The 27906-nt window shown below is 39.3% G+C and overlaps 1 protein-coding gene across 4 annotated transcripts in view; it reads right to left on the bottom strand.

The window, feature by feature from the left end:
- Positions 1-27906, bottom strand: part of CNTRL (centriolin) — a 60410-nt gene that overhangs the window by 19822 nt on the left and 12682 nt on the right. For 3 of the 4 annotated variants that reach the window (XM_082207656.1, XM_082207657.1, XM_082207655.1), the window contains 21 exons: positions 27117-27303; positions 25581-25774; positions 24109-24156; positions 22835-22954; positions 22393-22615; positions 21130-21239; positions 20298-20492; positions 14174-14327; positions 12899-13119; positions 11204-11380; positions 9432-9566; positions 8907-9049; positions 8044-8251; positions 6868-7047; positions 6491-6670; positions 5847-5963; positions 5282-5426; positions 4422-4561; positions 2725-2902; positions 1856-2142; positions 143-348 (listed from right to left, as the gene is read on the bottom strand). In XM_082207656.1, coding sequence (XP_082063782.1) covers positions 143-348; positions 1856-2142; positions 2725-2902; positions 4422-4561; positions 5282-5426; positions 5847-5963; positions 6491-6670; positions 6868-7047; positions 8044-8251; positions 8907-9049; positions 9432-9566; positions 11204-11380; positions 12899-13119; positions 14174-14327; positions 20298-20492; positions 21130-21239; positions 22393-22615; positions 22835-22954; positions 24109-24156; positions 25581-25774; positions 27117-27303 — 3548 coding nt within the window. The remainder of the gene's footprint in view (positions 1-142; positions 349-1855; positions 2143-2724; positions 2903-4421; positions 4562-5281; positions 5427-5846; positions 5964-6490; positions 6671-6867; positions 7048-8043; positions 8252-8906; positions 9050-9431; positions 9567-11203; positions 11381-12898; positions 13120-14173; positions 14328-20297; positions 20493-21129; positions 21240-22392; positions 22616-22834; positions 22955-24108; positions 24157-25580; positions 25775-27116; positions 27304-27906) is intronic. The other variant, XM_082207658.1, reaches the window with a different exon arrangement.

Here is a 27906-nt window from a genome sequence, read left to right on the forward strand (position 1 = left end):
GAAAGCAACTTCCTACAGGGAGTTTTTAGATTCTTCCTGCTGAAAGCGCATACACAACAGGCTTCTTTGGCACTGTTGAGTGGAGAGCAAAGAGGGAAAAATACTTAGGAGACTTGTTAAAGATTTAATACAGCATCCTCACTTTCGCTTATTCCGTTTCTGGGCTATTCTACGCAGCTCTGCTACTTGGTACTCCAGCTCTTCTCTTTCATTCAACAGATCTTGAATGCCCTGATGCAATTCATCCACCTCTTGATCATGTTCACGATGAGAGGATCTAGGACAACTGCTTTTGGGTTGAGACTTTAAGTTTTCTATGCTGTCTTTTAGCCTTGAGATTTCGTTCTCCTGCCACAGATGAATATAAACAGTGCAATGAAACGGTTACTCTTGCTGATTATATAAGGGAGCTTCACTTGCTGACATGATGCTTCCAGCTTGTTCACTGCATGATGTGCATTGAGCAGTGGTGTGATTGACACAGAATGCTAAACCATGGTTTATTAAACTATGGTATATTAAACTGCAGCTTAGTGTTATGTGTGAACCCAGCCCAGCAGCTTAACTATGGTTTTATTAACAAAGGTTAAAGATTGCTTATTAACCAAGGTTTATAAAGGACTGTCCGTGATGAAAAGCTATAAAGCTGTGAGTTGCAAAAAAATCAGACTGCTCTAGAGGCTTTTGCTGGTGCTTTTAACTATTCTGTGATGTGTTAAACTCAGCTTCATCTAAGTTTTATTAATTATCATTAAGCATTATGTGTGAATCAGACCAGAGAAAGGTCTGAAATGAAGATACATGTCTGAAAAGATGTGGAAGCACATGGCAGAGACAACCTGGGAAGTCACAGTTGGCCATGGCTCTGTGCACTGTATATTTAGATATGAATCTCAGCATCAGTTATTATAGTGTTCACTACATGAAAGTGAAATAGAAATAATAATGCCTGGAAAACTGTGCTGCAGGTAACCATTTGTACCCGTTCTTGAGGTTTAGTGTATTTTACATAAAATACGGCAATTGCAGATATATAAAACAAAACGGATATATAAAGACTTCCAAAGAGAAAGAATAAACCCCCAGTTTTATATTGATTCACTACCCTGGAATTACCTACAGTATTGGTAAATACTTATTTCTAAGAATATACTCACAACTTACTTCTACACAAAATGATGCACTGCTGGCAACATGTGTTATCAGCTGGTACTTCTCTCCCAATATGTGCAAAGTACATTACTACACATCAGAGCTTTTCAAACTGTGTGTCATGACATGTTAGTGTGTCGGTTGCAGTGTGTAGGTGTGTTGTGTGACTGCTCCACCTGGGGCTGGAATCTCCGGTTCGCTAGTAGAACTGAATTACTGTGTTGCGAAATGATTCATGTCTAAAAAGTGTGTCACTAACAGGAAGTTTGGAAAGCTCTGCTGTACATATTTCCTTGTTTGAAAGACTCAGCAGGAAAAAGAGTCTTCTTTATAAAGCTGAAATCAGTTGGTCTTAAAAAATTATAAACTCCTGGCTAAGGGAAAAATCTTAGCCTCACCAGTTTGCTGACTAAGGGGCCCAAGGAACTTCTAGTCGCTAGTGCAAGTGCTGCTCTGCCAGTGAAAATGTAGGTATCTCAACAGGATGACACTGAAGTCTCCTTGGCCCCCACCTACAGAAACTCCACTGGTGTAGTCATTTTACCAGCAGAGAGGTGGAAAATATTGAAGAACACGTCCTAAACATCTTCATTTCTCAATCACATCTCAGAAACCAGCACTGGGGATGACACAGTTAATTCCCTCCCATTGCCGAAAATGGGAAGGCAAAATACTCTAATTTCAAATGAGCCAAGAATCTTACCAAGTTATGATGCTCAGGTATGTTGCAGTGATGTGTTCCAAAAGACATTGAACAGTTAGCAGGAAGAGGGCTATATACAAGCTGAGCTCCAGCAGGACAAGAACCATATATAACTGTGGTAGCAGCAAGTGGTCCTCCGTTGGCAGAGACAGGAGAAGGTGGGCCACACACCACTGTTGCTGGAGGGGCTGGAGCACCATCTGGAAGTAGAGTGTAAATGATGGAGCCAGGGGGTGGCACAAAAGATGAGGCACTGTGAATCTTCACTTCTCCATTTTCTTGGATCCCTGAATTTTGGGTTTCAACAAAAATAATCCACGTTAAGAGATTAAAGGCATAGTTTAAAAGCCCTCAATATAAGATGGAGACAGAAACACGATAAAAATGATAAGATACATAAAATTAATAAGTTGATTATATATTTGATGTTATTTTTTGTTGTTTACCTGTCTAATTTTATTGCAATTTTATGAAATGCTTTTATGTGCCATGATGAAAAAAAATTTTTTTGGGGGGGCTATTAAATAGGCCATACTTATAAAAAAAAATATAATAACAAATAATCTCTAGAATAGCAATGCATAAGAGCAATATATATGAAGCTGCTCCTATGCAGTCAGGATATTGGTTAAGAATGGCTACAAAAATAGGGTGGTCTGCCCATGCCAGGCTTCAAAGTAGGAAGGCAGAAAGGGGTTCTAAGAAGACAACTATTTTAGCTTTCCTCCATGCCTCTTCAGCTAGCAAGAGGAGAAAAGGCCAACCTGGTGACTTTCCTACACCAACAGAGAACAGGTTCTTGCTAGACAGCCATGAACAAAAGCACAAGAACGACTGCCAGACATGGGAAGACAAGCCAACTGACTTACCTCCATTGGAAGGAGAGTCTTGCAGGTCACTCCTGCCTGGTGCATGCACCAAGCACCCTCTGGCAGCAGGACACATGGAACATTCCTTCTTGCTCTGCCCTTTTTTTATTGGGGTCAACATAGGACATTGCAGGCCAACACCAGAATCCTTGGTACTCTGAGATGCAGGAGTGGATGTCTTTAAAAGATTTTTAAGAAAGTGAAAGTAAGAATAATGAACAATTTGTGTTGAGGCAAATATTACATGGAGAAAGTCCCTGCTGCCATCTGTGTGCTCTTTGATAAGGAACTGGAAGAGTTCAAGGCAAAGACAGGTGAACAAGGGCCATTCATCAAAGGAGCAAAAAATCTAAAGGCACTAGCAGAAGGAAGGAAATACTCTCCTATGTGCAACTTAGATAAGCTAGTTAATAGTTTGGTCAATGCCAAAGTTAGCTCTACCACCAAGCTAAACATGTCTATCTGCTAAAAACATTTCTGTTCCAGCAAACATACCCAGTCATGCATTTTTGACACATGATTTTAGTAGATGTAAGTCCTTTAAAAATACTGATTTTATTTTATATTTTCATTTTTTAATGTTTCTTGTTTCCATTTTTGATTGGTATTTTAAGTGAGTATTTTATACTGTCTTGCAAATCAGAGAAAGTTTTTTTGTTCTAGTAAGCAGTATTTACAATGAATAGCCAACACTATGCTGCCTGAAAGTATATGCTTCTTGATCAATATACATGGACACAAACAGAAAAGCATGCAACAACAGCAGTGATTATATAAATATATAAGCCTATTAAAAGTGGCAACTAACGTGACTGAGATTTGACTAAGTAAATTTCATTTTGAGTGGTGGTTTGGGTTAAACTCCAAGCAGGTGTAATACACACAAAGCAAAAAGTTACTGACTTGAGCAACATGTTTGGAAATGCACTGCACAAAAACTGAAGAATTCTATTAATAAAATGAAGGCAGTCCATGTCTAAGCATTGCTTGAAGCTATTCAACAAACTGTTAGTATTTGTAATGTAATTTCATTGGGAATGTATTTCACAAAGAATAGATGGTATTGGAGAAAGGAGATGGCAGCTGGCAGTTGGAAGTTGGTTAGTTATCCTACATAGTTCTGTCTTCACTGTGAAGGTGACAGGTGTGGGGACTTCATGCAGACACTGTCTGGAGGATTTTGTAAATAATACTTGTTGTTCAAATGTTGCCAGCCTGACAAGTAAAGATTTATATTCAGCTATTTGTGCAAGGCATATATATTTTCATCACAAATAGCTATCAGAAGCTGCAGCATTTCTTCTTTCTCCAGGTTGTGGCATGTTTCCACATGTCTGCTATCCAAGGGGGTGAGGGAATTGGCTGAGAAAGGGAAAAAGCAAGAATTTGGAGAAAAGCGTAAACTTTTCTTTTTACAACTGGGCAGTATATAAATTTTGTTAAATAAATGTGTAGTTTAGGCCTCAGATTCAGAAGGCTCAAAATATTTCAATGGTTAACTTTGGAGAATTCCTGTTTTTAAGGGGCTCTCCTTGAGGCAAAGGACTTTGAATAAAATGACTTTTCCCAACTATATTAATGGAAAATTACAAGTTATCTCCGAATATGATTTTTCTAAATTAAGTGCTTCTAAAGCAGGTGGGGAAAGATCTCCATATCTGATTCCTTTCCATCATTTGCCACTCTAGTTTTCATACTTGCGATGATGGCACATAATACAGATGGCCCCTCCGTTGCAGTGGATTCATTATGCTGGTGATAGCGTCATTCTGGTGAGATATAGCATGCCTGAGTGCAGCAATTTCATCCAATATGCTATCAATTTCTTCCCTATTGCCTGCAGAAGAATTTAGATTTTTAGCCCATTATATTTGTGAGGACTACAGTTAATTAAAGAAACACCCCCCCCAGAAAAAAATCAGGCTCAGCATTCCATTTATACCAATACTTCCTTTGCTGGATGGAATCTCAATAGCTGAGATAGTAGTAAGGAGGTTGACACTCAAAGCAGTGCTTTTAAACCTGCATCTCAGCAGTTTAAATGACTTCCTTTCATACACTATTTTCTTTTTGCTGACATGTGCGATCTCTAGCAGCCCCATGCTTGGGCAAAAAAAAAATAACAGGGAAAATAAACTTAAGGAAGAAAGAAAAAACAAGGGCTGTATCCAATGCCGGTCTTACGCAGAGTAGATCCATTGAAAATAATGGACATGACTTAGATCCATCAATTTCAATGAGTCTATTTTAAGTATAACTTAGTTGGGTAGACCCCAATTGTTTCTTTAAAAGACTCTGAGACACAACACTTACCCACCCCCGCCCCCCCACCCCACTGGAAGACAAATTATGAGAAAGCTGCTCTGACCTAGAGAGGCATTAAAAAAAATCTAGGGTGGAACTTCGTCTGCCTGCCTAGGTCTACAAAGCAGGACTACATGACCTTGCTGGTCCTGGACAATGGGTGGAACAACACATGTCTGGACAGAGAATGATGGGAAGACATCTGAATTAGTTTGAAAACATGCTCCAGGAAAAAATGGAAGGAAAACATTACCTGTCTGAACTTGATCTAGTACACGGTGCAGTCGGTCAATTTCTGTTTTTTGGCATTTCAATAGCTGCTTTAATTTACCAATCTCCTCTTTCTGAAAAGCAGAAGCTGCAGTCTCGGCATCAGCTTTTCCCACTTCACTCTGAAACTATTAAAAAGCATCTTAGTCATATTTTCTCATGTTTTGCCCTTGTGTACATTGGAGTAAAGCAACATCAGAGTGCACAATGTAAAAAAAATGTAGACAAAGATTCTACAGGCCATTTTGATCCTATTTTCTGAAAAGGGGTTTAAAATGATCAAGTCTTGGCCTCACATGCCATGTCCTGAATTCTCTCTCTCTAGGCAGATTAAATCATTACTGGCTCAGTCAATTTGAACATTTGTATATCACTGAGATTTTCTGTCCCTTGAAATCAATATATCTGACCAGGACTTGAATTTTTAGAACTCAATGGGAGACACATCACTAAGCCTCATAGTTTTCATATTCATGTAAGAATTTTTCACTCTTGCCTCTATTTCGTGTTTCTTATCAATGTGTACAGTAAGGGGACTGATAACTTACCCATTCCTCCTTTTCTTTCAGAAGTTTCTGCAACAATTCTATTTCTGATTCTGCTCTGGCAAGATCTTTAGAAGCTTGAGTAGCAAGCATACAGAACTTCTCTGCTTCCCGAAGTTCCTACAGAAGAGGAAAAGGTGTTTTACTTAGCTTATTTGATGCAATTGTTGATGTTTTGTATTATTACTATTTAATAAATTTAGTAGTTGCCTGTCACAAAGAAACTCCAAGTGACTTACAAAATTGTACAATCATTAAGTATAACAGAAAATAAAAAGAAACAATACATTACAATAACAATCATACATTAAAACACAAAACTGTCCCAATAAAATAGCAGCAAAACATATAATAAACAAGATAGTATTGATTATAAGAAATCAATACTTTGACCAGAGCAGTGGTTCCATCCCTTCTCTGTTCCTCTTTCACTATGCTTATTCTAGGTTCTCAATAGTCAGGTGCAGAGCCTTCTCTATTAATAATAACAACTACATGATATTTTATTATTAAATGAAATCAAGAAAGTTGCTTCCATGCAGAAATGTATACCTTAATGATAAGAATGACTAATAGAGACTGAAACACACTATGTGGTGCAAGAGAAGTAGTTTCAATTCGGTTTTACAATTTTACCAATTATGTACCTCACTGCGTTCCTGATTAATTTTGCATACAGTTCCACGGAGTGACCTGAGCTGATCTTTGGCTGCACAGAGATCTGCTGCTGCTTGTTTATCTGAAGTAGATATCGCTCTCTTTAACTCCTGCAGCTCTTTATCAATGTCAATGAATTGCATTTGTGCCTTAGCATCTTCCACCTTTTTCTGAAAGAGCGGGAAAATGCTATTCAACAGATGTGACAAAACAAACAACATACACACACAAATATATGTATATCTTGCTTTCTTCTCTGGTAGGATGCATTCACATTAAAATATAAGCGAATAGTGCAGTATTTTTTAAAGTGTTGTACAGAGGGACATGCCTTACTACACAGGCTTTTTAATAGGAGTAGCCCTACCCTATTCTCCAGATATTCTAGTTGTGCAAGAATTCTTTCTTTCTCCTCATCAGCCTCTTGCAGCTGTTGATCTGTTAGGCCCTGGATTTCTTCCATATTCTTCAGCTTTTCACTTAGATGCTGGATTTCATTCTCTAGTTGATGTACTCTGGCTTCATTCAGCATCTTCTCAGATTTAATCTGAAGTTGAAACAAAGGGAAGATGATGAGAGCTTGAGGATAGTTGTAATCTTTCCTAGGGCATAAAGTTAGCAGCATGTGGAATCTTTTGCAAAAGCCTCTGCTTTTTACCTCCTTTACAAACAAGTACATTTGGTCCTTTTCCAAAACTGCAAATAGTAGACACACCATGAAAAAGGCAACATAAAATCATCACCAATTTGAAGTTTTCCAATATAATAATTCAGGGTCACCAATGCACACGATCACTCATGATTCCATATCAAAAAAATGCCCTCAAGGAAATATAATCTAAATTCAACAGCAAGGCAAAGAAGAGAAAAACAAGGTAATTGGGATGGAGGCACAATCCTATAGGAGTTGTCTGAAAAGAAAATTCACTGAGTTCAGTGGGGTTCACTCCCAGGAATTATGGCAAATAATTGAAGTCTTAGTTACCACTCAAGGTAAGTACTTTATGGAAAAGTTTGATTTTGAGGAGGGATTGAAGGAAGACAGACACAAATCATGCAAATATTCATGAAGGATTGACATGTATTTGACCATTAAACAAGGTTTCTGTCAAAATAATTGTGGCAATTCTTTCCTTAATAATTTTACAGCGAAAACATTTGTGGACACCTGATGAAGTAGACTCTAGTTTATGAAAGTTTATACCACAGTAAACCTCTCTGTCTTTGAAATACAACAAGACACTTTGTTGCAACAGACCAGAATGGCTATCTCCTTGGAAGTTCCTTTCTCTCGCCTTTTGGTAATACAGTGGTACCTCTGGATGTGAACGAGATCCGTTCTGGAGCCCCGTTCGCATCCTGAGCAGAACACAATCACGGGTCGCAATTCGTCACTTCTGCGCATGACGTCATTTTGAGCGTCTGCGCAAGCGCGAGCGGCAAAACCCATTCCGTTACTTCCGGGTTGCCGTGGAACACAACCTGAAAATGCTCAACCTGAAGCTACTTTAACCCGAGGTATGACTGTAGTTGGTTCTCTTACTTTGGCTTCTGCAGCTTTGTTACAGGCCAGCTTGTATTTTTCTTGTGCCTCTTCCAACTTAGCTTGCTGGGATGTCATCTCCTTCTGAAGCTGTCTCTCTCTGGCCTGGATGGCCTCATTTTCTTGATGAGATTGAGCAAGGACCTTACCAAACTCTTTCTGTAGATCTGCAAGGCTTTTCCCTAAAATATCCTTTGCATTATGGCACCTGAAATAATCAGTTATACAAAAAAAAGGAAAATGTGTTATGGAGAATTGCTACCTAGGCTTACCATCAATGCTCATCTGAAGACCTGTGTCTTATGGCTAAACTAAATGTTGGACGTCTTTGCCAAAACATCTAAAAAGCAGTGGCAGAGCAGAATTTGAAGAGAAGTAGCAAGTTGGTAGGTAAGAGATACTTCTTACCCCATTCACACTCCCATGCCCAGACTGTTATTTTCCAGCTACAGCAAACACACATCTGCAAACCCAAGATGGGGAAAAAGTGAGGGGGAGGGAGATAAGGGTTGTGAAGAATAGGTGAGAGAAGGGTCTGTCAGTTTTTGGATGTTTTGCTTGGCAGGGGGTTGGACTCGATGGCCCTTGTGGTCTCTTCCAACTCTATGATTCTATGAGATTCCCAGTTTCAAGTCTTTCCATCCATTTTGACAGCAACATATTACTTTGAGACTGAAGGCCATTTCATACAACTACAAAAAAAGAGAGGTGTTCTGCAGAGTGTTCTCCATCTGAAAGAGTGATGCTTATCTTCAAACACTAACAGATACACAGCTGGGAACTGCCTAGGCATTAACTAGCCAAGTGTTTGCAGCTAGATCTCCCCTTCTGATAAAGGTATGAAACCTCTGAATTTAGCTCACCTGAATTCTGCCCCAGTCTGTAGATTTTCTTTGAGTTCTCTCACATGAGCCAAGAATTCTTCAGGATGAATTAAGCTGTCAACTGCATGATTCAGTTGATTTTGAGTATCTTTAAGCTGCTGCTTCAAAAGGTTATTATCTTTCTGTAACAAAAGAGATTTCAGAGGTCACTTTTACCTCTTTATATGCTTTCAATGATTTCGTCTTGCATTGACTGTATAAGAATGTAAGAAGACTAAACATAACACTTATTTCACTGCATTTCTTCACTACCATAGCTGACCTGTGGAGCTAAATGACTAGTTGCTACAGAAAACAATCAATAAATAAAGCATGATAATTTCCCCTATTAATTCTGGATGATTTCCAAGATACAACTCTTGTTAATCTTTAACACACAAGAAAGAATATACAAGGTGGTTGCATGATTGACTTTCAACAGCTGGAGCCTTTTGAAGAAGGTTATATATCAGAATGCCAGACATGCTCTCTGAAAAACAAAAAAAATATGAAAAAATACTGTACCTGTAGCTGTTTAAGATGAGAAAGCAGTTTATTATTTTCCTGTTCTCTCTCGTCCGATAACTGTGCTTTTGTCAAGGCATTTTCTAAAGCTTGCCTTTCTTTGCTGAGCTCAGCCTGGAGAGCAGAGTGCTCCAGCTACCCCATCCCAAAAAGAAAAAAGAAAAAAATTATCATTTTCCTCTACAAAAAAACAATGAATTAGGTAACATTTGAATAGAATATGTATTTTGCAAGGACAGCTCGTTCTTCTAAGGAAGACATTGACAGTCCATAAAACAAGCAAACTTCTCAATTTCCATTTGCCCTATTGTCATGACTGGCCTTTTTTATGCATAATGATATCAGGCTTGAGTAGCATGCTAGTATGAACATGCTGCTCAATCCTAATATGCCATTAACCATGGGATATTGTATGAGTTGCCAACCCAGCACTTGTGGGCATATATTGGTCCACCAAAGTTTTCATGGATGCCTGAGGATCATCACCACCATCCCTTTTGCCACTGCAATTAGGCTTGAAAAAGCCACATTGTAGCTAATAGAAGGCTTCTTTCAAGTCTAATTACAACAGAGGAACAATTTCAGAGGCAGAGGGTCACAGTTGGCAGGGGAGTTGTCACCCTGATGTCACCTCTTACCGACTGCCATAAGGCTTGAAAAAATTGTTACTACCTATAATTTCTCAAACCTAAACGCTGCAGTGTGTGAGAGAAATCTTCCTTGAGATAGCACCTAGAAAAGGAAGATAAACCTTCCCTCTCCAGTTGCACTCCCCAGGAGATCATGCCCCACCTATCTTGGTGGGGAGGGTGGATAAAAACACTTTTTCAAGCCTAATTGCTGGGGGGAATGTGTGCATGCATGTGCATGTGTAGTTGCAGTATGGGGTGGGTTGTGCCCACAAGAGTTTTTCACACTTCAAAATGTATTCATGGGCAATGTACAAACCGTGACCATGTCTTGATTGTCCTAGTACTATAAATCTGTCCTGAACCTTAATCAATAATTTAGGATGCTGTATGGGTTGGGTGGACCCTTTACTCTTTTTGATTGGGCCAGCCCCATGACCCTAGTACACCTCCCTTGGGCCAATGCATTTGACACGCCTAGATTAGCCTCTGCTACCAAGTTGAATCACATTTAAGAGGGTCAAAACTCTTTCTCATGGAACTAAAAAGGTTCATTGGGAGAAAGATTGAGAACATCAACATCTTTCTGACAATACTAATAGCTGCTTTTTGATTGGTGGGTGACAAGGTAACACACACCTAACAGGCATCCTCACAGCAGGACACTGTTCACTGAGTAAGATAAAGTCCCCCAGCTTCCTCAATCACAATGCTTCAGCAATTCAACTCCCTGTCTTAGAATCATAGAATTGTAGAACTGGAGGGGACCCTGAGGATCACCTAGTCCAAACCCCTGCAATGCAGGAATATGCAGCTGTCCCATACAGGGATTGAACCTGCAACCTTGGCATTATCAGCACAGTGCTATGTCTTCTTTCCCTACTGTGTTAAAAAGCCAGAGTCCAATCAGTTTAAGCTACTGGAAGAGCTGGCAGGACTGCAGCAGCAAGGAAAACCAGACAAAATGTCCCTCAGCCACCCACCTACCTGAGAGCTCTTTCCATTTCACTATGACTACTACCAACCTGGATTCTTTACAGATAAGTTTTAGAAAAAAGAAGTCACATTTTGGAACCTATATGGATTGGGAGAAACATGAAAGGTATAAGGAAAGGAGACATTTCTCTCTGAATGTCCACTTACTTGACTGTGTTGTTTTAGCCTCTGCAGTTCTTCCTCATGCTGATTGGCTTCAATGTCTCGGGCTTTCAGTTCAGCCTCCAGCTCAGCCTCATATGTGATATGTTCCCTTTGAGTCTCATGCAGGGCTTCATTGAGCTCTCTTTGTTCTTCAAGTGCCTGCTCAAGGTCTGCAATTTCCTGGAACCGAAAGTGTGTTTTATAATTTTGAGTTCATCAGTTCTCCATTAACATGGTTGTAGCATGTATCCCTGTGAAACAGAGACTGTGCCCCTACACATCTACCATGGGGGCAAGGGGTGGGGGGAAGGGAGCTAAGCCACCCCTGCTGCTGGACTGGAGGCGTACCTCCCCAACATACTATTTTGAAGTCCATAGGATAAGATGTACATAATTGTTGGCAAATGTGGGTTTCCCAATTCTGCATATTATCCCAGTGTGTGATGTGACAGAAAAATGGATGTTTGCAGAGGAAAAGTGGGATGGGAATGATGATCAAGCTTTCCCTACCAGCTCCTTCCCCCCCAGTGATAGAAAACTTCCTGGTGTTGCCAGGATGACAAGTAGGATGGTCAAACATGCCAAGGTCTACAGAGCATCAGCAGTTGCTCTGATTCAGGAAACTGCAATACCATGATTAGTGGCAGGTGGTTGTGAGTTGCCCACCAGCTATTAATACAGTTTAAAACAAACAAAGACAATTACACTAAAATAAAAAAATGACCACATTTAATCACATTTTTGAGTAGGTCATAAATACTTTTTAACCATCAAAGGCAAGGGTAGAGAAGTGGATCTTCAGCACATGACAAAAGCTGTAAAGCGAAGATGCTGGATGCACTTCAGCCAGGAGATTCCACAAATCTGGAGCCAGCAAAGAGAATGTCCTCTGATGGGCCACAACCACTCACCCACCAACCTTATGAGTGTGGCAAAACATTACTCTAGCATAAAACTCTGGTGTTTAAAAGCTTGCATTGGCTGCCCATATGCTACCAGGCCAAGTTCAACATTCCTATATTAATTTAGAAGACTCATAACAACTTTGATCCTTAAGACTGATCAATTCCATATATCCCTGTCCAATCACTGAGGTCTTTGAGGAATTTAGTATTGTGGGTCCACCCCAGTAGAACTCCCACCTGGCTGAGATCCAGCAGGCCGCCTTTCTCTTGAACTTCCAGAGGTTAGTGAAGACGTTCTCAATTTAGTACGCATTTTTTTCCTGATGTTTCAGTTAATTTTAACTGATTTTATCTCCATTATACCAGTTTTGTAACTTCACTGTACACCTCTTAGAGACTATGGTGTTAAGCAGTACAGTGGTACCTCGGTCTACGAACAGCCCTGTTAACGAACTATTTGGTTTACGAATTCCACAAACTGGAAGTAGGTATTCTGGTTAGTGAACTTTACATCGGTCTACGAACGGAAGCCGATTGGTGGAAGGGTACTGGCGGCAGGAGGCCTCAGTGGGGAAAGCATGCCTCAGTTTAAAAACGGCTTTGGTTTAAGAACGGACGTCCAGAATGGATTAAGAAGTTCGTAAATCGAGGTACCAATGTATATAAATTGTTGAAATAAATAAAAAGATTCTGCCAATCTTAACCTCATTGTTTTGTCCTGGTTTCTAAATTATGTTTGCCAGTGAGGAAAAGCATCAGGACTTTTTGGAATATAACAGTTCTTGCATCTTACTTTTCTCAGGTTTTCTGCATCCATAGCAACTATCTCCAGCTGGTTTCTCTCCTCCTCGAGTTCTTCCAACCTTTGCAATAACACCTCTTTATCCCTCTGCAACTCCTTGCATTCATCACTGGTTTGTTTGGCCTGACTCTTAACACTCTCTAGATATTCCTGTAACCCAATGATAATTCCTTCCAGGTCTTTCTTCAGTGCATCATTTGCTGCTATTTGGCCTGTGAATGGTAGAGGAGAAAGAGTTAAGAAATACGAAAAAAGAAGTATTTCAGTTTGCAAGGGAACACCAAAAAGTCATGAGAGCTATCCCTGATTATCTGAAGGTGAGGTGACATCACTGAGTATGTCTCAAAATAGACTTACATAGGAGACACAAACTTTGATTACAGTATCTGAAGTGATAGCATATTTGCATTTACCCAACATTTATGTTTTAAAGAAGAAATCTGGTCCAATAAGACTGGCAGCCATGTATATTTTTACTGTGCTTGTAACTCTGTTAGATCAGCACAGTAACATTAAAATAAAGTGGGGAAGGGAGGGAGAAATACAGCACTGGATAACCAGGAATTGCAATGACAATGTTTCCCTGCAGAAACTATACATTTTTTCTTTAAACCTAGCCAGTAAAAGTTCACAAATTTTAAGTTAGGTGGAAAGTTCCATTTCTCTTGACCAGGATCTCATCATTTCTCTAGGTAGTGCCACTTTTCCTCACTTTCCTAACTGCTCTAAGAGAAAATCAACAAGATTTCTTCAGGAAACTAATCTCCAGAGACTTCCACCAAGAGTTCTCATACTACAAATGGGAAATAACGTCAGGATAAAAAAATTCTACTTGACTAAACAACAGTAGTAGATATCTTACACTAGTAGGTGACCTCACTTGAATCCATCAAATAAAGTCATCCCACAAACCTCTTCAGTGAGCTGGAAAGATAACCTGGATGCCATTTATGGGTTTCCTGCTAGGAGAGGCAGAATGCTGCTTTGAGGCTTTCAGAATTTGGCTGGTATTGGTGTGCTCAGAACGAAGAGCCAAGGTGATGGAGTTTAATCTCATTCCACGTATTAAGGATAGCTCCACATTTCAAATAACAAACATGGTTGCTGCATTTATTAAGTGAGCACTTCCTACAGCAAATACTTAAAAGCATGCATATGTACATCTAAGAACTGTTGCCTGTAGAGTGTAAAATCTGTATATGCTATGTAAACTATGGAAAAGCCCAAAGCCTCTGAGCTAAAGTCTGTTTTGAATAACATTTTTACCATCTGTGAGCTGTTGCTCCAGGTCCCTAATTTCCTCAGTTTCCTTTGCAATCCGAGACAGCATGTCATCCAGGCGACTTTCAAGATGCTTGTAATGCTTGTTCATCATGTCAAGTTGTTGTTGTTTGCTTGCTTTCTGAGCCTTCATATGAGCCTGTGAGTGGAAGTTAAATGGACATCTCAGGGCAGTAGTTTAAAAAGAAACAAAGCACCCTAAACAATCCTGATCTTCCCGCACCCTTGCCACAAATGTTCTACAGCAGGGACGGGGAACTTTCTGATGATGCTGGACTACACCTCCTATCATCTCTGAGCACTAGCTATATTGATTGGTAGTTCAACAACATCTGGAAGGCTAAAGTTTCCCCATCTCTACTTCACAGTACAGAACAATGAAAGCTATCTTATGCCAAGTCTGGTTAATTTAGTATTGGCTGGGGCTCTGCAGGGTCTTTAAAGCCCAAGAATGAAACCTGGGACCTGCATGCAAAGCATGTGCTCTACCATTGAAGTATGTTGCTTTGCCTATATGATTAACCTAATTATGTAAATGGACAATGTTACTTCAGTCACAGGGCTTTCAGCTAGATGGGCTTCAAGTTTCTTACAATTCTGACCACAGCATATATAAATTCTTAGGAGCAAACAATTTGCAGGAAGTTTGAAAATGATTGAAAAATCTTTTATTTTATTTTATTAAATGTATATGTTTTTTATTTTATTTTGTTGAACGGTCGAAAAATCATTTATAAGCAGTATACCCTTCTGGGAAAAGCCCACAGGAATCTACTTTTGTGAAGCTGGTAGGCCACATCATTTCTCACACCTTTCTCCAAACTATTTCCTTCTGCATTAGTTGAGTTGGCTTTGCACACCTGGAATTTCTACCTGGAAGAACTTTTATTTTTAAGATTTGAAGCCTGTTTTTTAAAACAAAATCCTTAAAGTGGCTAGCATCTTACATAGAATTTATTAATCTGTGCTCTCTCTCTCTCTCTTGCCTCTATACATACCACTGGTGCCATCTGTGGAGGGGCCATGGGGGCAGGGCTCCCTAAAATTTTCAAGCAGCACTCCCTAAATATTTTTTTTTTTTTAAATCCACTATGATCCTCAAAGGGATGCACCAGTAGGAAACGCTGGCCCGTCCCTTTGATGATCACCAGGCCACCTTCCAGGAAAGTGCTCTGGTGGAGATTGCGAGAATGGGAGATTGCCAACGAGAAGCATCTTCGTGCTGGCTTGTCCTCTGCTAGGGATGTGATGAAGGGGTGTGTGGCACGCTGAGTTGGCCTGGATGACTTGGGGGGGGTGGTGGCACATGTATGTTGTTTTACACACATGACAGGCCCCTGCAATGTTGGGGACAACTCAGCATGCCCAATATATACTGAATGCCTAACCAATATGAGACTCATGCATTCCTTGTAAAGTTGAGCACTAATAATAAAACATACCATTGTGACAGCTTCATTCAACTGTGCCCTCAGATTAAGCATGGTAATTAGGAGATGGTGCACATAGTATCTTGTAAAATTTAAGAAGAAAACTCCCACCACCACCTAGTCTGCTAATATGATTCCTGATCCCTAGAAGAATGTCCAAGAATGAAGGGGCATAAAGTGACATCCTATGTTGCATTCTCTGCTTTCTTTCTGCAAAAAGTGTAATTCTAACCTTCACTCCCAATGTCACTGTGCTAAGTGTCTCTCAACCTCCAAATAGGGAAGTGTACAGTGTGATGACATCAGGGTATAATGTAATGTATACTGCCTTACAGAATGATACAACTCAACCCACGGGTGCTGTAGCTGCAGCCCAGTGCTTCTTATACACTACCATTCTCCCCTTAAGTTACACAGACCATTCTGTAAACCCTTCTCAACCCAGTCAGACTAACCACATATGCCTCTCTCCAATGAGTGATAAAGAAATTGGATACTAGATCTTCTGCATTAAAATATAAGCCAATAATTTCAGTTTCATGCCAAAATATTATTTGTATACTTCTCCCCCCAAAATCTACAACCCAGATTTTATTTTATTTTGTCAATAGCACATTTATTCAAGCTGCTATAACCAGTGTCAACTGAACACAGCTATGTGTACCATTTCTCTTAAGTACCATACTTAACCACAGTTGAATGAAACTGTTACAATGACAAGTTTGGTTATAAGCTTGATAGTGTTTGCTTGGCTTAGAAACACAGTGTCAAATCTTACAGGGCAGACTACTTCCATTCATGGTTTTAGGCATCGAACATGCATCCAACATGGTACATATTTTTTATGAACCAAAAATAGCAGAGTGCTAATTGGCATAAAGAGTACAGAACCAGCCCCCACAAAAAATAGTTAATACAAAAATGCAATCCAACTATCCGATGGTACTTTTAAAATAAATGCACAACTCCACCAATTACACTTAAAACAAAAACCTTATTAGTTAAAATCCCAGGAAAAAGCATGCTTTCCTAAATACTGAGGCAATGCAAAATGGCTAAAGCAAAAGTTTCACTTTATCAGACTACCCCCATACCAAATCTTCATTTAATTTTCTGAGCAGATAACAAAAGAGGCAAATGTCCAAATATCCATAATAAGCCAAGTCAAGTCTGTCCTGTTTTAAAAGTATCTATAACTTAGCAATGTTATCTTCTAAAATTGTATGCTGCTGTTGAGATTCCTCAATGGTATTTTGAGGGAGGGGAGAGGGAGGCACTTACAGCGTTTGCTTTGTCTTTTCTTCTTTTCAAATCCTGTGTTGAAAGCCCCACTTAAAAGTTGGAATTCATTGTGAAAGACGAGCAGTACTAAAAATGTAGCTTAGCTCAAACATAGTTTCTCTTAATCTCTATCTAGTCTCGTACACCAAACTTTTCTGTTTGACAGTTGCACTTTGGTTAGGATGTGGTTTGAAAGGGGGAAACTAAGCCCCAGGAGCTGTGAGAGCTCTTTGTGAGGCCTGCACAGTGGTAACATGCGCTCCAATCCCTACTTGTTTCAGCTAGCTGGGCTGTGTCCTGTTTGCTTCAAATCACAACACAGGAAGCAGTGCAGGCAGCCAATCAACTCTACAGCTTGTAACAGGCAGCTCCACTCTCAAAGAGGCTGAGCTTAAATAAAGCAGTTTCCTTTCATTTAGAAAACCTCCCTGAAACACACGGAAAGTTATTATTGGAGAGACTGAGGTCTTGGACTGTTGACTTCACAATTTCTTTTTAAAATCAGCCTCTGAGCTTCAAAAATAAGCCAGATATGAATGAGACTTCAAGTATATCCACATAACTGGAAAGCATGAAAGGCTATACTAACTTTTTGTTTTGCAAAACGTTTTTTTCTTTTTGCAAAATATGGATCTCTTAACATTTATAGTTTGTTTGTGCCAACATAAAATTGTTTGGTTTATTAAAAGGAATGCATTTTTTTAATGAAACTAATATTTATGGGGGTAACTTTGTATCAGATTCTTGTAGCCCAGTTGTTTGCATGTTTAGCTAGAAGCAAGCCCAACTAAGCTTGGTGCAACTACCGTAGTCCAAAGTGTGCACTGAATTGCAGCCTTAATTATGCATAACTGCTCTCTTGGGACAATGTAATGGTCTGGTCTGCCTAATTAGAGCTTTGTGACACCAAGAAGCTTATACAGTTACACCAATAAATGTAGGTCCAGTTTGCATTCCTTATTCTGTGTGATCAATTAAACAAAGCTGTCCACACCCAAAATAGTTAAAGGCAACTTTAAAATATGAGTCATCTTGAGATTAAGAAACCAGTCAATCTACATTGTTTTAGAAGGAATTACAATTTTTCTCTTAGGGTGTGTCTGCATCACATGCTGCCTTGCGGAGAGAAGGAAATATGTTACTTCTCCTTGTTTCTGTCCTGCTAAAATATTTCTAACCAATGTGAGGTTAGAACTTAGCCTAGGATGTGCAGCAGACTGCACCAACTTTTCCTGAGAAATAAGACTTTGTGCATACTATTTCAAAAAACCACAAACTCATCTGCAATAGCTCAAAAAATATGTTTAATAACAAATAATACTGAGCTTGGTTGGCTTACTTAGCATAAACATGCTTAGGGTCATGCCACATGGTTGCTTCTTAAGATAAGGGCACAAATGAATCATATTTGTGTGTGAATATGGATTGAAATGTCATGTGAGGGTAATATAAGCACCTGAATAGAGGGAGGACTATAGCTCAGTGGCTGAGCATCTGCTTTGAATGCAGAAGCTTCCAGGGTGAATCACCAGCATGTTCAGGTAGGGCTGGAAATGGCCCCTGCCTGAAACCCTGGAGAACTACTGCCAGTCAATGTAGACAGTATTGAGTTATATGGCACAGTGGACTTCCTCAGTATAAGGCAGCTTCCCACATTGATTTAAAAAGGATAATGGCTAGAATACAAAGAGCTATTAGGTGAACCTTGTGGAACATTTTGACTTTTTTTTTGGAATAGCAAATCTCTATACTCAGTTTCAAAAGCAGTTTGCCATGCAGACTGAGGATGGCTGATTGACCATCTTGAGCATGCATAGTCCATTATCTGGAATGTTCTCACGTGGTATTTTTTATCTGTCACATGATCTGAAAGACTGCAGCCATGCTTTTAAAAGAACAATGTAGAATGGCCCTGAGGCCACCCAAACCTTCCTTCTGGAGAAGACAGGCAGGCCTGGGGAAAAAGTACAGTGGTACCTCTGGATGCGAACGGGATCCGTTCTGGAGCCCTGTTCGCATCCTGAGTAGAATGCAACCCATGACTGTGCGTCTGTACGGGTCGCAATTCGCCGCTTCTGTGCATGCGACGTCATTTTGAGCGTCTGCGCATGCGCGAGCGGCGAAACCCGGAAGTAACGTGTTCCGTTACTTCTGGGTCGCTGCAGAGTGTAACCTGAAAATGCTCAACCTGAAGCATATTTAACTCGAGGTATGACTGTATCTGCTTTCTCAATGCCAAGAGATGAAACATAGCAAGCTGACTAGGCAGGAAATCTCTTTCTGCATTCGCTTGCTGTGCACAGAGAAAGGGAAACTCCTGTCACACACCCAAAATAAAACAAACTGACCATGTAGGAAGAGATGTATTCCTGCATGGCTAGATTTCTGCAGAATAGTATGGAAGAAGCAAGAATGTCTCAGGAAGACTGCTTGGGTGTGGATGAAAAAGGCCCAGTGGGCCAGAGGCTCTCCATACCAGATACCGAAAGAAGCAGACCTTGAAGTAGCTTGCTTCCAATCCATTTATTACTTGAAAATGTCGTGACCAGGACTCCAGAGTTCCAATATCAAATTAATAATTGCCCTGGCTGTTGGAAAACTGGCACTGGGCTTAACATTGATTCTTGGTACACCAGAATATGGACAATAATATTGGCTAAGAAATTAACATGTTAGGACAGAGCAGCAAAGGGCAAACAGAATTCCTATTCCTTTTATAACATAGGGCAAATGTTTATTTAATACATAAATTGTTCAGACCATGGCAGGAATCCACCCAATACGCATTGGAAAATATGGCATAATCTCTTAATCTAATTCAACTTTATTACATAGCACGACCAAAGTCAGTAATTTTATTGGGACATGTTGCTTATTGTTTACTGTGGTAGCAATGGTTTTCTCAAAATGTATCTTCTGTACCATATAAAATAAATAAAAACATAAAATGATCAAATTAATAATAATATCACCCTAAGATGCAGTACTAATACATATTCACCACCCCATGAATGCATATATTTTCTTTTCATAAATGAAGCTTGTTTCATTATATGAAGGAAAGAACCTAGGGAACTGCATCTGAACCTATGAACTTTTCTGATGATGTTTCAGCAATGTGCTAGTTAAATGTCAAACACTGTATACGTTTATTAAAATATTTTTGAAACTATTCTTTAGAAAAAATATATTTTAATGGGCAAAGATACTCCACTGAAATTTAGCAGAACTCTTTTCCTACAATCCTGTGGGCACAGTGTCATTTACTCTATTACTCAAACAAAACTAGATTCTAATTTTATTTCTGCTAACTGGATATTTATTCAATAATTTAATTGGCATTTCCTATTAATACTATATATATTGAATTCATGTATATATGTGTGTGTAAAACTTACATGTCTTGGGTCTTCAGGATCTAGAGAATCTATAAAACGCTGCAGTTCTCCTAACTCCTTCTCTTTTTTGGCCATGTCTTCCTGCTGCCTTTCCATCTGTTTCTCTAGTTCTAGAGCTTCTTCTCGTAGTTGATTTAGGAGAAGTATCTTGTTGCTTAGCTCTTGCCTAAGACAATCCTTTTCCACGTCTGACATCTAGATTTGAACAAACAGAAAACACACCTAACTAAGACTGAGATACAAAGGATTCAGAGACTACACGAGCTGTATGGTTTAAAAATATGATTCAGTGATTTTCCTTGTGAACTTGAATTCTGCAGTGTGGGCCCAATTCTGTAAATGCTTACGTAGAAGTTAGTCCCAATGCAGCCAATGCATCTCAAGTAAACATCCACAGGGCTATCAGTCTATCACTGCATTTCACAGGGAAAAGTTATCATCTATGAAAACCTGCCTTTTTCCTTAGTGCTACATATGGCCAAGTGTTGGAATAAGGTATGCAGCTTTACTGTGCAGCCCCAAAGCATTAGATTGGAATGCTTGAAATTTGGCAATTATGCACAAAAAAATAAACAGGTCTTTTCAGTTGTTTCAGTTTATTGCCACATTGTTGTTTATTAATTTTGTATACTGCATTAATGTGTATACAACATAAAAATACAAAATGAGAACACAACATACAGAATGAAACAAAAACGAATCAATACCCCTCTCCCACAAGCACATTTAAAAGGCCATAGTTACAGAGAAATGTTTTCACCTTGTGCCTATAAATATGTACAGAATGCTCCAGGGGAGAACCTAGCAGGGGAGTAGAGGCTTATATACATACCTTTTTCTGAGCCACAACATCTTGGACTAGTTTAAGCTCCTCTGCTGCTTTTAAAACACGGTGCTCTGCATTGGCTACTTCACTTAGCAATTCTGTTAATTTTTCTTGGGCTGGGAAAATGAGAAACAAATGATAAAGACATGCCAATTGCAGCTATAAAGTGCCAACATGGACATATGTTGCAGTTATGGTGAATGTCTCCAGAGGGTAGAAAGCAGCGGTCACAATCCAGGGAAGTGCACAGGAAAGTTTGTTGATGCTGCAAGTCTTTTAGGCTATAGTGCTATATACACTGATTTGGAAATAAATTCAATTGAAGGCAATGGAGCTTGCTTCTGAGCAGGCTTGGATTGCATTATATGTAGTCTTTTATGTATATGCTTACATAGATTTACTGAATGAGATCTAGCAGGTCAAAAATTAGGAAGGTGTTAGGAAAAAGGTCAATCGTGAGCCAGTTTGATTGGAGTTGCATTCAAGTGACTGAATAATAGTGCAGACCAGAGCTGGGTCTTGGGACTAAATCTGGGGCCCCAAATAACCACCCAGAGAACAGCAGATGAGGAGGACAGTGACAAACAGGTCCAGTACTGTAGCTGGCCTGCTTCTGGTTGCTACAGCATGTTTTCTTATTATATTGTAAAATGTTTTATAATCAAGAGATAACCGAGTAAACTTGTACATGGTTGCACATGGTTATTTATTGTTACTAGATAAACATGTTATCCTTTTCCATAACCAAATGATTCTTATTCCCAAGTACAAGTGTTTACAATTGGGGTGGTAGAAGCAAGCCACATTTTATTTCTGTAGTCATGATGGTGCCATGATTTGGCTTTAAACTATGGAACATGCACAGAGCATTTCCTTTTCATCAGGGTTGGCAAACTTGTTTGGATTTTGCTTTAACATAACACTGATGTAACACATATGGCCACCCCTCTTTAGACCATTAGGTTCAGGGCCTAAAACTGCTGAACTGTTCCACTTTGAAGGAGATCTGAAGATGCTTTGGTAAAACCCATTCCTTTGGCCTACTGAAACCTACTGTAATGGCTAGGAGTGTAAACTGGGAAGTCTTGTATTCAAATGTCACCACAGCCCTCGCCTCACTAGACTGATACTCAGATGCTGTTGAGTCAGTAATTTAACTGTCAGCTTTAACATTCAGCAGAAATCAAGAGCATCAGATGGAAGACAATACACACAGAGTGAAAGGTTTTCTACATTTAACTTTGCAAGGGGAGGGGAGGTTGGAAGTACCTCCTTTAACCTTTCTCTCTTTTTCTTCTAGTTGTGCATCTAGTGACTGAAGAATGTTCAGTTTCAGCTTCTGAATCTTTTGTTCTTCTGCTTCTTCCATATTTCCCATCTGCATCTTCTGAGCCTTGCTAGGGATATAGCCTTCTACAGCGTACATGTTCCTTTTGTATCTAGATTTCCCAATGTAAGGGCTTTCACCCGGTACATCATCAAGTTCAACATCCTGAAATAGGACATAATAGTACAAATTCAGCCAGACTGGAGTGCCTTGGCAGTTTAGTGCAACTGGAGATATGCTCTTCTACCATCCTCACCATCAGTTTGGAGTTGAGGAGGGGAACAGAGTGTCAGTTCTGATTTTGTACTTTGATTCAGATGTGCAGCACAAGTTTGGGATCAAGTAGGTTCTCTAAAACTGAAAATACTATTTTCAAATAATTACCTCTATTGGATAATAACCTAATGGTTCAAACTTGGCATCAATCTTATAAAAAGCCAGTTCTTGCTCCAGCTCATATTGTTTCTGACAGGCTCGGGTTAATTCCACTGTCTTCTGCTTTAGCTAACAAACAAACAAAAAAACAAACAAAAGGTTAACAAATTGTGTCTTATAAACATATATATTTAAATGGAATGCCAGTGTCATGGGTCGCTATATGATCCATGCATGAATGACACAACACAAACATCTTTATATAGTAAAAATACAGGGTACACTAGTCAGACTTGCATAACAAAATGCATTTGCTTTAGATGTTGCATTTATACAGATAGTTAAACAACACACACACAAACACACCGGCCATGACAAAGCAAGCCAGTCCCAGCATGCACTTCGAGTCTTTTCAAATTGTCAGCTATGGAGTGGCTTGTCTGCTATGGAGCGGCTGGCAATAGTTGTATGCAAGATTTGCTGCATCACAACAATTTACTATCTAATGCAAATCACGTTAAGGTATCTGCAAATGGTATGTCATGCACAATGCTGAAAATACATGTACACTCAAAATAAAAAAGAATTAACCAGTCATTCACTTCACTATAGTATTCAAATACTGATAAATCTGATACTAAAATAAAAATAGGGCACCAAGTGCTCTAGCCTCATTATTTCCATTTTTCTGAACTGAATAGAATGAGGTACTTACTCTGTTAGCATACTTTTAGAAGCTAGCAGAACACAACAAAAATAAAAATGCTGTCTTGGTCATATTTTTCCAGTTAATTTTTGCATGTAAGTTGTATTGGGACTACTGCCTTCTGCAGATATAATACTCGATGATGGTAAGCACAAACCATGGTTTGTAGCCTAAGCCTGGTTAACAGTCAAATGCAGCTCATCCTGCCCCAGAGTTCATGCATACTCCAGAGCCACCTGGGAGACCTTCTTACTATGAGTGATGGAGAAACTGCCTTAACTTTGACTTGATCAAGTGCAACTATAACACTTAAACACAGCTCACGCAAACCTTGGTTTCATATATTGATTTGTGCCTAACCATGAACTATGGAGAACAAACAATGCTTAAGAATCATAAATGCATTGGATCCACCTAAATCTGTATGTACCTTTACCTATAATCACAAATATATTTGAAGAACCAAACAGACTGATGGAAACATAAGCAGTCCCAATTTGAAACTATCCTATTATTTTCGTTTATCTGGAAGAGAAGTAGGTGCTCTCTCTCTTTTGACTGTTTTATTGTTGGATACCTGTAGGAGAGCATGCAGCAAGGTTCCAATAGGTAGCAGTAGGAAGAACTGAAGGGACGGGGAGAGAAAAGGGTAGAAACAGGAAAGATTGGAAGAAGGAAAAGAATTAGATTTCTAAATCAAAGTATCCAACACCATGCACAACTTCTAATTTAGAAAAATATTTGACACAGGGAAGTGTTTTTGGTGAACAAATGATAAAACAAGTACAGCTTTCACATTATTGAATAATTCGAAATAGGACCATGCAAAGAAGCACTATGGGTTGCAGCCAAAAAAAAGCGTAGTCAAGCTTATACACACAGAGGCTACCTTTAGTGAAGAATAAAGGCTCAGTCAGCAATAAAGGAAATGGATCAAACAAACCAAGATATAGGCTAAATGAAAAGAGGAGCAAACTAAATCAGTCACCAGAAGGACAAGAGAATACAGTGCTGAAAAATATACGTTACCAGATCAAGATACTAATAAGATTAAACTGTTTGTTCTGTTTATTCAATTGGATGTGTGTGTTATCTACTGAATACAATCCATTGAAAAAATCTAGCTCCCATTCATTTCAGTGGGATAATGACAGTGTGGTCATAAAGACACACAGCTTACAAAGCCAGTTTTCAGTAAGCCCAGCTCTGAAGAATCTTAATTAAAAGGGAAGACCTAACTCCCAGTAATTATTGCAGACATGACAAATAATGATTTAATAAAGAAACTCAAAGCTTAATTAGCCATTAAGGTTTTTAAATACAATCCTAATTTTTCATTTCTGCATACAAAATCCACCAAACCACCTGTGGATTTTACATCCAGAAATAAAAGTTGGGGCTCTGTTCAGAAGCACATTGAATGTTAGAAATAAACCATAGACACAATGGGATTTATGGCAACAACAGAATACATGGCTTAATGCCTAACCAGAAAACATTTAATCCATCTATCTGAAGACAGAAAATGTGTACTAAGGCTAGAAAACATTTAGCTTTCTAATAATTTTAAACATAACACATACAAATATAATGATAATATAATGATGGCTATTGTCAAATAAACCAAATAGAAAGCCAAATAATGAGATTATTCCCACGACTTGATATACAGTGGTACCTCGGGTTAGGTACTTAATTTGTTCCGGAGGTCCATTCTTAACCTGAAACTGTTCTTAACCTGAAGCACCACTTTAGCTAATGGGGCCTCCTGCTGCTGCCGCGCCGCGCCGCCGGAGCACAATTTCTGTTCTCATCCTGAAGCAAAGTTCTAAACTGGGTTAGCGGAGTCTGTAACCTGAAGCGTATGTAACCCGAAGTACAACTGTACTTCTGTAGTCCTACCGGAGTCAATTGTACTACCACACTGTAAATGTTAACCTAGTGTCATTCAACAGAATAAACAGATAAAACAGTATCATTCAATGCCATTAGAAATTTCTAGAGATATTCAACAGTCTACTGGGATTTTAAGAACCAAGGTTGCTTTACCAGCTCATTTTTTGTCTCTAGTTCACTCTCCAGGTCATGACAGCTTTGTTTCTGTTGCAGATTTTTTTGTTTTAATGATTTGTTAAGGTCATCTTGTTGCTGAAGTTGTTCACCCAGGTCAGAGTGTTTGGTTTTAAGGTCTTCCAACTCTTTCACAGTTTTCTCCAAGTCCTTTTCTAGATTTTCTATCTCTTCTGCAGAATAAGGCAAATCAGCAAATCATATACACTCCTTTTGCTACATTTACTGATCACTGACAGAAAAGGAAACCAACGACACTAGTGGCTTTTCCCAAAGATGCATGTGGTTAAAGCATGCAAATTACTTGATGGGCATAAAATCAACACCAAGTCTCACAGTTTAATAGACAGAAGGAAGAGGTCTTCCCATCCAATCTAATCTAGGTTCAGGTGAGAAGATACCTACCACCCTCACACTTGTTGTTTTAAAAAAGTCAGGGAAGCTGGAACTCCTCTGAAGCCCTGTCACCACACAGCAGACAGGTCAGAAAAGAGCAGTTGTCCTTCTAACTGCCAAGGACAAAGATTCCAAAGCTTATTTGCATAAGTTCCGCCTATTGTAGGCTTTCTCAAACTCGGCCCTCCAGATGTTTTTGGCCTACAACTCCCATGATCCCTAGCTAGCAGGACCAGTGATCAGGGATGATGGGAATTGTAGTCTCAAAACATCTGGAGGGCTGAGTTTGAGGAAGCCTGGCCTATATGAATAAGTGGAAGAGCCAACCTATTTCTGAATGGTGTATGACTGTGGAATAACAACTGTCTCTGCTCAACATAGAGAACATTGGGGACTTATGAGGCAGGGCCACACGTGGTAGGGACATTGGAGGCAGGATTTGTGTTCAGATCCACCCTTTCATTTAAAGATTCAGATTCACATGCTCAAGTGAATGCCTGAACATGCCTTGTGCTTTTCGTAGATGTGATACTCCCAAAGTAAAATTATATCTACTGCCTATATATTTTGAATCTTAGGCCACTTTACAAACTACCCATGTGTGCTGCCAAGAAGACAATAAAGAGAGTCACATCCAATCATGGCTTCCCAAGTAATTGTTGTTACTCATGTTTATTATGGCTTTCTCACTTTCCTTTTTTTGGCAAGATTTAAAACATTTTTACTGTACTTATAATAGGTAAAGTTAAATGGACTCCTGACTGTTAGGTCCAGTCATGGACGACTCTGGGGTTGCGGTGCTCATCTCACTTTACTGGCCGAGGGAGCTGGTGTTCCGCTTCCGGGTCATGTGGCCAGCATGACTAAGCCGCTTCTGGCGAACCATACAATACAATTTAAAAAATAAACTAAAGAAAATGAACATGCAGAGTCCTCTCTCACAGGTAGCTCTTAATTCCTGTCTCACATAGAAAGTGGTAGACCCTCCCAGCTTTCAGCTGAGAGCTTTCCTTTATTCTTCCAGCCCCTCATCATGTAAGATCTCAACAGGAATTACTTCTGAGTAGACATGTATTAGCTAGAACTGTTGTTTTATAATCCTATGATTATCATATTTACCTAAATTAAACCTCTCAAGAGCTTCTTCTCTGTCATGGTTTGTCACTGGCTGTCCCTCAAGATCTTCCAGTGACCTCAAATGGAATATGGTATACAGACGATAATGAGGAAGGTTTACAACAGGATTGTCTGCCAGAAACAGAGAAGTCAAGTCTTTAAGAGACTTCAGTTTAGCTACCTCATGGAGCTGAAAGAAAGGAGGGAAGGTACAAGAATTAGATATCCTTTGAAGCATGAAACATATTCCATTTTCTGCTTATAGACACACAATCTAACATAAAATATTAAGTCAATTATTTATGTTAAAACTGAACCCAGACCAGTGAAATCATACTGTGTCAGTGATAACAAGGCATTAACAGTGTTACACAAAGGCAAAAAAACACCAGAGCTCCTGAGTCAAAATGTTAGGAGATTTCATTTGAGTGCTGAAACATGTGTTCCCAACAAGGCGTATCTTTCCATGAAGAGATATGCCCCCCCCATCAGAACTGTTTCTCGAGTTTTCATCCAAGTCCTAAACACAAGTATTGTTCAGAGTGTTGTACAAAATGCCTCCAAGAGCTGTTTCTAAGAAACTTTGTGAAGGTCTTAAGTTTAAATAATTCAATGAAGCGCATCCAAAACTTAAAGCAAAACTGAATAGTTATGACTCAGCCCTAGTTAAAATGGAGAAAATATATCAGATGTGGGGAACCTTTGACCCTCCAGATTTTGCTGAACTGCAACTCCCATCATCCCTACCCACTGGCCATGCTTGCTGGGGCTGATGGTCAAAGGATCCCAACAT

This window comes from Podarcis vaucheri (genome assembly GCF_965113315.1).
Source record: "Podarcis vaucheri genome assembly, chromosome: Z".
Taxonomy (NCBI): Eukaryota; Metazoa; Chordata; class Lepidosauria; order Squamata; family Lacertidae; genus Podarcis; species Podarcis vaucheri.